This window comes from Heliconius melpomene, chromosome 17, assembly GCF_056956725.1.
Source record: "Heliconius melpomene rosina isolate 202511_hmr_F chromosome 17, ASM5695672v1, whole genome shotgun sequence".
In the NCBI taxonomy this organism is placed as follows: Eukaryota; Metazoa; Arthropoda; class Insecta; order Lepidoptera; family Nymphalidae; genus Heliconius; species Heliconius melpomene.
Window position 1 is genome coordinate 2,271,720 of NC_140405.1, and position 11,146 is coordinate 2,282,865.

The following is an 11,146-nucleotide window of genomic DNA, read 5'->3' on the forward strand; positions in this document are numbered from 1 at the left end:
ACACTAGAATGAAGCATCATAATATGAAAAAAGTCATATTCACGCGCCCGCAAGAGCTGAGTTGACCTCTAGTATAATAAAATGGATGTCACACTTAGCGTTTGTAGAGTTATTTCATTATGTAGGGTAGGATATACTTTTGTAGCTATTTTTTGTTTTACTTATACGCAGGAGATTCTCATATAGTTATTGTATATAATTATAGCATAATATTATGTTGTAAGCTCACTAAAAATTTTATGTCAACGGCCTCGAGAGAAATCGCGAATATTCCCTTAAAAAAAGTTTCAGAAATGGGTTGAAAGGATCAAGGTTCGCGACATTAGATTCACAAAGGAGAAACACCGTGCAGGTAGGCCTATACTGTAAAAATTTAAATGTATAGATATTTTTTAATCTTTGTTAATAAACTTAAATAAATATAACGTTTCGCAATGTTTTTAATTTATTTTTAAATCTAAAGAATTTCAATATTAACAGAGTATATTTAAAACACTGTGTTATATGAATACAATCCTTTCAACTTCCAACAGTGGACAAAACGTTGCGACGAGTTTTGAAATTAATATTAAACCTCCCAAACGAGGTATTTAGAAAATTTAAAGGGATCCGAGTTGAATAGAAATTAAGAAATACCAGTAATGGCAAAGGTTGAAAATTGTTCTTTTAACTAGTCTTTTTGATTGACAGATGTAACAAAGAAATAGAAAAATAATATAAAATAATAAATGCCATGACTCAGAAAAATATATGATAATAAAGACGATGGTCATGGATTCTTTCCTCCAGCCCAGGATACTAGTCTAGAAATATAGAGAAAGGCGCTAGGGTTTGCCACTACAAAATGTTCCATATGAAATATGATGTATCTTAACCTTAATCTAGGTCAGATGGGGCATAGGGGCACAAACGTGCGACTGTAAGGACGACAGGTTGTGGATTCGATTCCCAATCGAGATTTTTTTTTATATTTTCATTTCTTCGTTCTGGTAACGAGCGCAAAGCGCGAGGTTAAGTTCCACCACTCAACACACAATGCCCCCAGAATTCGGCATAAAGTGAGAACCGAAAATCTCTTAATGAGAATAAAGTCTTTACACTAAGTTCCCAGGTTCCCTCTACCTATCCTCCCTACTAAACAACATGGGTTGTGCTAAGCAACCAGAAGTACGTAAAATTCATATAAAATAGATTCTAAATTATATTATTATATACAATCAAATCTCAAGTGAGCCATAATCAGTACTACACCTATCCCGCTTCCCCACAAGCCCACAAAAACGGACAACAGACGGTTTCAGTAATTAATTTTAATTGCAAAACTTGGCGTTGTAGCGCAAGAGCGTTCTGCTGTGCCCCTAATTCGTTAATGTGTTATTCGTGACCTGTGTATATACTAAAATATTAATTTATATATAGGGAGAATCTAGTAATATGTTTCACAATTCTCTACATAGCGCGGCGTTCATTTCCGCCACTCATCACGCAATGCGTCCACAATTCAATGGAAATGAAATGAAATGGGGAATGAAAGAGTCTAAGTGTCGTAATGGGACGGAGTGCGCCCTAACAGTAGATTTCCAGGTTCCAAAAAAAAAAAAATATTTTAAGCCTATTTTAGTTTAGGCTTAGGTTTGCGCTTATAGTAGAGTTTTGAAGCTTGTTAAAGCAGATCCTTAGGTTTTATTGCTTTAGACAAAAAAAGTTTTTAATTATTCTCAGTAACATCTTCAGTTTTAATCAGTCAGTCAGTCAGTAAAATTAAGTGAAGTAAGACAGATACATTGTCTTGCACCAGTTATTAATTAGAAAATGACATTTTTATATACAACAGTAAATTATTTCAGCGAAACCGTCTGACCCTGTACAAGTAAAAACTACACTAAGCGCTGTACGATTTAATACCAACGAACTTTTAGTTCAATCACGTACCCATTCATTTTACATGGTATTGCATTACATAAAGAATATTAAGCTTACTCGTTTAAAAAAAATTGTTAAGTTTTTTAATGTTTTGAATTTATATGAGGAAATAATTATATTTCGCTGTTTCTGTAAAAGGTTATATGAAAAGTTTGATGTTAGTACGTAGTAATAAAGTATATCCCGGATAAAACAGTGCAAGTAGAGCGGAGGGTGTCATGACACACTGCCACAAGCGTGTGACTATAAACGCTAACGTTATAGTTGTGGGTTCAGTTCTCGCTCAAGGGAATGAAATATTCAATATTTTTATTTTCACGCTTTAGTAACGATCTAATTTTGTGTTGAGTTGCGCCACTCAACATACCAAAATAAATATTAATAAAATTTAAAAGTTATGAGTAAAATTTTAGAAAACAATCTACGAACGAAGTTGTTCCTGGTGATTTTCTATTACCGCTAAGGATTGTTCAACAACTTAGCTAACACTTGTGTCCCAATCGTATTGCACCTTCTGTGGTATTTTCATATAAAATAAACTTATATTTTTTTCTCTTTATATATTTCTAGTCTATATTCTACTTCCTAATAATTTTTCGAGAATTATTGAGTATCGAGCCTTCCAGGCTATTTCTACCACATACATAACGAAATGCTAATCCATAAATGTAAGGAAATAAAAAAGAAAATGATTCCCTGAAGGAAACGAACCCATTGACGTTGTCCCACAGTATCCCACAGCACTATTTGTTTTTTAGCTTCATACTTGTATCCCATTATAGCAGGCCAAGCAGAGGGAACCTGGCGATCTAGTCTTACACCACTCCGTTCCCATAACGATACTTCCGTTCCCCATTTTCCGCAGCAATCTGGATCTGCTTATTGAGTGGCGGAATTCAACACAGACATCAAAGGAGGATTCTCTAATAGGAATCTAACCCACAATCTACAGGTTATAGGTTGGGCTGGCCTTTTTTTGTAAACAATATATATAAATACTTAAACAAAACATAAAACATTTATCAAAGCACCATTTATCAGGTCGCAATAAGAACATACCTTCGCATCGCACTCGTATCGAACAGTGATAAATTGGAATTGTTTCGCCTCTATTACCGCTAGCTTTAATTGTAAACTATCTACTGCTATATAGCTTCCCTGTAAATTCCTAGCAATATTATTATTGTATTGATGCTAATATTCGTTAATTAATCTGATATTATAACATGATATTAAATTTCTGGCAAGTAATTAACGTGTTCGTGTAATGAATTTTGGTTTATTTTCTGCTTTTTTAGCGTATTTGGTTAAATAAAGTTTTAAATATAGGTTAGGTGTGTAGGTCTTCTTGTTTTGTTTTTTCAATTGAATGGATATATTTAGTTACGTTCTAAGTATGTTTTTTATTATTTAAAAAAATTATTAAAAAAAATATTCGAATATCGCGAAACATAACTAACTTCTTTCACGATTGGGTCCTCGAACAGTACCTAACGAATATACCATTACCATCTTTTTTCCTATTTCATAATTACAGTTCGACCGTATTTATTGACTTTAATGGCAAAGAAGCGATAGTGATTTATATTAATGGGAATAAACTATTTTGTTTCTTCAGTCTTACAAGTAACGTGACGCTAAATTCCGCCAATCAACACGCAATATTTCAAATTCTGGCGGAAAGCGGAGAATTTAGTGATTTGACACTAGATTATCTTTCACTACCCTGTTATATTTGGATGAATTGTGAAGCTAAAATATTATTTAACGGAATTCATCAACATAGTCATTATTCAAAATGTGGTACACTCTACTGCACCAAGTATCTTAAAAGCTAACAAACGAAGTAATATTATGTTAAAAAGCTCAAAGTACCTAAGAAAAAAATAACGCTTATTAAACACTTGTTTTAAAGAATGAGGAAAAGTGAGTGAGGAATTTTTTTATAGAAAAACCAATTTTAACGAAAAAAACCGGACAAAGGTAGATTTCAGTTAGAAAGTAGGTACACGGAACCAGAACGGAGATGAAAACTCATAATTATTATTAAGAAAGATCCTCCTGCCAAAGGAAAGTAATTGACATGATTTTCATTCGAAATATTTGAAGACGCCGAGTGTCGTCGGATTTTTAATATTTTCCTACATTTTATTTATTCAGTGTGAACTTCGTGTTTTTGAACTTATAACGCGTTGTTGCTCTGCAATTTTCGTTTGCTCGACGCGAAAATTAGTTCGTTTTTTATTTTGTTGAATTTATAGGTATTTCTTTAGAATTTTTGTGATCCATATTTTACTATTAAAATTATTGGTACCACGATGGTTGAGAGCAGTAGGACAAAGTTTACAAATATAATGGTTGGGTGTTTGATTCCCATTCGGGAAAAATGAGTTACACTGATTTAGGAAACGTATAAGATATTTAACATAGCAGGATTTTAACCCGCCCCTCTTGGAAACCGTTCAAGCACTCTGACTAACAAACTATATGATCTCATCCAGCGACGTTGAAATGTTAATAAATAACTTTCCAAAACGATAATTCTTAGCAATTAATTATCCTTGGATAGAGGAAATTTGTAAAAATATTCCTACAGAGATGCTAACAATATAGATAACATAACCCTAGCAACCGTCAAACAAACATGTCAGGAAAAATTTTCACTGTTGATATCAATTAATAAATAATTTAGAAAAAGTACAAAACCATAAGAAAATTGGATACAAAAATATGATCTGGATTACTAGAATTAAAACAAATATTGGTAAAAGATGGCACAAGAGTAAAAAATAGTGACGGATGCCAGGAGGACAAGTGCACTCCCAACACCACGGGCGGAGATGTTGCCCTTCGAATTCGCAACCGTCGTCGTCAGAAGACGACTATCGCACTGCGCCTTCGACTGCGGGTTCGGAGGAAGGAATGTCAGAGTCGGAAGGGCCGGCTTTAAGACCACGCCGGCGCGCCGACATCCCACCATCGGAGGGTTTGGAGCCAGGAGTGTCGAGGATGCTCAACAAGGCTCCCGCTACCGGTGGTAAAGTGCCTCGCATGAGATGGTCTCAACAGCTGAATGAGAGTGTCATGCGTGCGTACTATAGGGCAACAGAGGGGGGAACTAACCTCACTGCGTATCGTTCAAGGTTACTGTCTATGTTTCAGGAGCTTGAACCAACAGCGACCGTTACTGCACAGCGACTGTCGGACAGGGTGCGGATCATTCAGCGACGTCATCTGCTGGATGAATCCGTACTGGAAAGGCTACGCTTGAGCTTTCAGCAGGTCAATACTACCAACAACAACAGTTGCGACATCCGGTCACAGTTCCAGCACGCCAACATTGAGTCGCAAGGTAATATTGAGTTGTCTGTGAGTGCCCAGGATGATGAGCGATTGAGGAGAAGCTTGAAAGATGCTATTTTGGAATATGGTTCCATTCCGGTAAATCTCAGACCAAAATTGCCTCGTTTGCCTATGCATAGACGTAACATAGCACTAGTGAGGATTCTAGATCAACATTTGCCAAGTCATTTTAACAACTGTAACGATCTTACTGATACGCATTCATTGTTGTATTGTGGTGCTGTAGCTGTATGTCGTGTTGCTGGTGTACAGTTCCCAAATAAAGGGGGTACCAAGGCTTCAAAGCATACGGTGCCGGCATGGCAGTACGACACTGAAAAGCGTATCAATCTGACTAGAATCCTCATTGGCAAGCTAATAAGTTTCAAGTCGGGTAATCGTCGACCGAGGGTCATGCGGTTTGTGGCGGAAGCATTTGCTGGAACAAATTTAAAGCCCAGTGAGTATATGGCTAACGTCACAAACCGTATTGACTTTCTGAAACAGAAACTCTATGCATTGGCAAAACGCATTAGAAGATATAGAGAACGATGGGATCGATACAATCAGAATAGTGCCTTTCAAAAGAACCAACGGAGTGTATACAGGAAATGGGAACGTTCTGGGGATAGTGTGGTTAATTGCGAGATCCCGAATCCAGATGCTAGTGCTGGTTTTTGGCGTAGTATATGGTCGGCTCCTGTTGAACACACTGAGGGTGAATGGTTTTGTGATATTGTGAAAAATTGCGAAAATATTATACCAATGCCATCAATAAAAATAAGCGAAATTGACGTGAGGTGTGCTATTCGTTATGCTAGTAATTGGAAATGTCCCGGGCTAGATGGGTTGCATAATTTCTGGCTGAAGTGGTTTCGCAGTTCACATTCCGTTTTCGCAACACAATTCCAGGATGCCCTTGACTCTGGATCGTTACCAACATTTCTGACAACAGGTGTGACATTCCTGTCATACAAATCCGGATGTACCACGGAGCCTAAAAACTATCGCCCAATAACATGCTTACCTACCATCTATAAGCTCCTTACATCTATTCTGAATAAAAAAATCACAGGACATATTGTTCGTAACAAAATTTTGGCACCGACTCAGAATGGATGTAAGGCTGGTGGCCGTGGTACAAAGGAACTTCTTCTCATTGACACAACTATAAGCCAACAGGTAAGGCGGAACAGGAAAAATCTCACTACTGCTTGGATAGACTATAAGAAGGCATATGATTCAGTGCCACATACTTGGCTCTTGAAGGTCTTGGAGTTATATAAGATTGATATTACTTTGAGATCATTTTTGGAGGCTTGTATGGGACAATGGGTCACTGTCCTTCGTCATCTAGGGCAGTGTGATATTCCTGCAACGTCTGAACCGATAAGGATAAAGAGGGGTATATTTCAGGGTGACAGTCTGAGTCCTTTATGGTTTTGCCTAGCTCTGAATCCTCTTAGCACTTTGTTAGAGGATTCAGGTTTAGGCTTTCGTCTTCGCCGGGGGAGTAAGGTCATATCTCACTTGCTGTACATGGATGATCTGAAATTATTTGCGTCAAAACGTTCTGATCTTATGCGGCTACTAAAGGTAACTCAAACCTTTAGTAGTGATATAGGAATGGAATTTGGCGTCGATAAATGTGCTAGCATGCATGTAGTGCGGGGGAGTGTGATCAGATCTGATAATATTTGCATTTCAGATTCTGTTTCCTTCAAAACTCTTGGTGAAGGTGAGACTTATAAATATCTTGGAATGTCTGAAGCATTGGGTATTGATGAGCGGAGCATAAAGCAATTGGTGAAGGAGCGTTTCTTTAGCCGCCTGAAAAAAGTGCTTGGCAGCCTTTTATCTGGTGGCAACAAGGTGCGTGCTTTCAACGGTTGGGTTATGCCGCTTTTAGCCTATACTTTTGGCATTGTAAGATGGACACAGACTGAGTTAGACTCCGTAGATCGCCAAATACGTAAATTGTTGACGACATACCGAATGCACCATCCGCGTTCGTCTGTAATGAGACTGTATATCCCGCGTAAGTGTGGAGGTCGTGGCTTTTTGAATGTCAAGAACCTCCATAACCACGAGGTATGCAGTCTTAGAGAATATTTTCTCAAGATTGACGTGGATATGCACAAGGATGTGGTAACAGTTGACAAAGGCCTTACTCCTCTTTCCTTGGGCAAAGAGAACTGGCGTCGGCCTGTAGTACTTACTACTTCTGATCGCATGGCTGTATGGAAGAGCAAGGAGCTGCATGGTAGATTCCATAGAGCCCTAGTGGGCCAGGACGTGGATACTGTTTCATCATTATCTTGGTTACAGTTCGGGGATCTTTTCGGAGAAACTGAAGGTTTTGTCTGTGCAATTATGGACGAAGTTATCAAGACACGGAACTACCAGAGACATATTATGAAAGATGGCACTATCGACATCTGCCGGGCGTGTCATCGACCTGGGGAGTCCCTCAGACATATTGTCTCTGGTTGTTCTCATCTTGCTAATGGCGAGTATTTGCATAGACACAATCAAGTAGCCAAGATAATACACCAGCAACTTGCTCTTCAATATGGCCTTGTAGAATTGGAGGTGCCTTACTACAGGTACAATCCCATGTCTGTTCTTGAAAATAGCTGTGCTTTGCTCTACTGGGATCGGTCTATTATTACTGACAGGTATATTGTTGCCAATAGACCTGATATAGTACTAGTAGACCGAGCGGCGCGCCGCGCAGTGATTGTTGACGTTACTATCCCACATGATGAAAATCTCGTGAAGGCCGAAAAAGAAAAACAATCTAAATATTTGGACCTAGCCCATGAGATTACCGCCATGTGGGATGTCAATGCGACTATCATTGTGCCGATAGTGGTTTCGGTTAACGGTTTAATAGCGAAAAGCCTCGACCAACACCTTAAGAGGCTATCGCTTAGCTGTTGGATCAAGAACCGGATACAGAAGGCAGTAATACTTGAGACGGCACGTATTGTGCGGAGGTTCCTCTCTCTGGAGCCCTAGCCACCGATGGCTTGGACCCTTGTCCCGCCCTCGGAAGTGTGGTTTTTTATATTTTTAAATGTATCTTTTTTATAATAATTTATATTTAAAAATGTAAAATTGATTCGCTTATTTAATAAAAGTATATTCTATTGACTAGATAAGTAACAAGCGTGTTTTGAAATCGATTTTTTTTAAATATTTTAACATTTGGAATTTGCTGATTAGGAAAAACCTGACATTTTTCATAATAAATATATTTTGAACAACATGTGTAATAAAAACATACCAAAATAATCTCAATAATCCCTAAAACAGCTACAATAAAAAAAAATCATTCCATATACCATTATCATTCCAAACATATTCCGCTACATATATTTTATAGGGGCGTTAAAAAATACATTATTAATTTTACAAAAGCCAAAATCGTCTTGTTTAATCTAAATTACCGTTTTTATTTTCACATTACAGCCGGGATTCCGCGCTGATTTATACTGTTATTAATCAAGCTGGAATATCAGGAACGCCCAATTATCTCTTGTATTTCAGTGGTTTTGTTTTTCATTTGGCTGTAGCTACTTGCTCGTGCATACGAATGTTACTTTTCTTGACATAAACATGATATCTTCATTTATTCAGATTTCAATACTATTTTTATTATAAGGCTTGATATTTTTTTATTGTTATACGACTAAGAATAGAAAAATATTTTAGAAATGCTAAGGTATGGGCATGAACATACATGGATTCAAAATCTTCTATACCTTTTTTTATTTTAACATAAAATTGCCATATAAATATAGAGGCTGTCGTGACATAGAAGCACAGCAATTAACTGTGTAAACTTTGCATCCGACTCCCAATCATGGCAAGATGAAGAAAAAAGAAAGTTTTTCTTTAAAATAGAATATATTCTACATATATAAGGTATTTTTTCGACTCCACGCATCACACATATCTGATTTAAAACTCTCCGTCGTGCATTTTCTGTCGATTTAAGAGTTATGAGACAGAGCCAAACGTATCACTTTATCTTACCATACTAAAAAAATTCAAAGGTTTATTTCAACAAACTTTTATTCAAGTGTCATCAACTCTCTATTTTCTTGGTATTTAACTTCACGTTCATAACTAAGCTTACCATTGAAACTACCGAAGTTTCCTCTAAGACGACAGTTCCATTACTCGCGTACTCTTCCATACTTTTCCCACTTAACACAGTTTTGTGACAGAATTTTATGATCATAAGAAAATGTAAGAAAGAGTACCTAAACGTATTTTAAAACACAATACATGCATTTATTTTTTATGACTTAATAACCCATTTAAAAAACATTCTATTTTCTATCCATTTTTCAACGATTACGTGTTTGGTTTCAATTAGGAATTTAGATATAATAGATAAAATTTCCCCCCAACATATTACATTCGGGAATATTTTTATGGGCATAAAATATCTGAATAAAAGTGGATATTTCCCAATTGACATAATTTAAAAATAGCAATTTACATTACAGTTCAAAGGTTAAATAAAACATAATTTCATTCATTATTTAACCTTGGCTTGTTAGCTCAACATGTAAAGAAATATAAAATAATAACTTAAAACAATATAACATAATTATTAAAAAAAGTAAATAAATATATATTTTCTAAAGTGAATGTCGTCGAGTGGAAAATCAGAGTATTGTATGTACTCGTTCATGACAGACTCGACTAGCCTGTGACGTTGCACGCATTGCGGATGACGTGACCATTTGTTTTCTCTTATAAATAAGTTTATACTGTACGATACGATCGAGGGAAATTAAAAAATCGTATGGAAATAAACTCACGTTGCCTAAAAAATAATAGAGGAAATATTTTTTCTCTGTATACTGCACATAGCGGAATAGGCAGAGGGAACCTCCCCAATTCCCAAAAACCCAACCACTATGTTCTCTGAAAAATAATGCGCAAAAAAATTTACAGTTAATTAAATATCTCTTTTTCTTCATTTTAATAGTTATAGTGTGCAATAGTACATACTGATAATAAAGTTGTGATAAATTTGGAAAAAATTAATAAAATTATTATTAGAATTAGAATTATTATTTAGAAGCGATCTTAGTGACATGTACGCTTGCAGGTTTTATTATAGTTTAAATTGTTATAAACAGAACCTTTCAAATATTCACGTCAACCTAATATATACCCTAAATTGTAATACAACTTATTGAAAGAAAAAATATGTAACATTTTATATGCCCATACAAAATCGTAAAACAAAACGAAAGTATAAAATTCTTACAATCTATTCGATTCAAAGGAGGTTGTATAACGCTTAGGTAGGAAATCACCATTTTTCCCTGTTACTAACAAAGGTGGAGGCCTTGCGTAATTTATCCGGGATTTTCCCCTGATAGTGACAGATTATGCAGTGTTGCCATAAAAAGAAATGTTTCACTGCAATTTGCATTGAAAAATATTTCATGAATATTTTATATTTAAATTGTTCATGTTTTACAGCTGCGTTATTTATTCCACTTTAGTGTCAATTCATCTGAATGGAAGATAAATTTATTGAAAATAAAAAATATATATTTAAGTGGCTACTTTCTTTGTTCATATTGTGACAGTTCAGTTCAGTGTTCAATTTTTTAAATATTTTTTTCTTTTGCAAATGTTATACAATATTACTAAATGCTAATTAAATGCTTATGTTATACTTCAAGTACCTCTTGTGTGAGGGACATCAGAAATTGGGATAAAATGCAACACGGATTTTTCTTACTCAATTGCTTATAAAATCTAATATACTAAAATAAAGTAATTGAAAATACATCACTCCTATAAATTCTTTCTTTAAAGGAGCAACTGTTGAGTTTCTTGCCGGCAC

At 35.8% G+C, this 11,146-nt stretch overlaps 1 protein-coding gene across 1 annotated transcript; it reads left to right on the forward strand.

Moving 5' to 3' along the window:
- The first annotated feature begins 4,722 nt into the window (after positions 1 to 4,722).
- Positions 4,723 to 8,884, forward strand: LOC146529807 (uncharacterized). The gene is made up of 2 exons (XM_085200693.1): positions 4,723 to 7,292; positions 8,740 to 8,884. Exons 1-2 carry the CDS (start codon positions 4,723 to 4,725, stop codon positions 8,882 to 8,884), a joined length of 2,715 nt encoding a protein of 904 aa, XP_085056819.1.
- Positions 8,885 to 11,146: the final 2,262 nt, after the last annotated feature.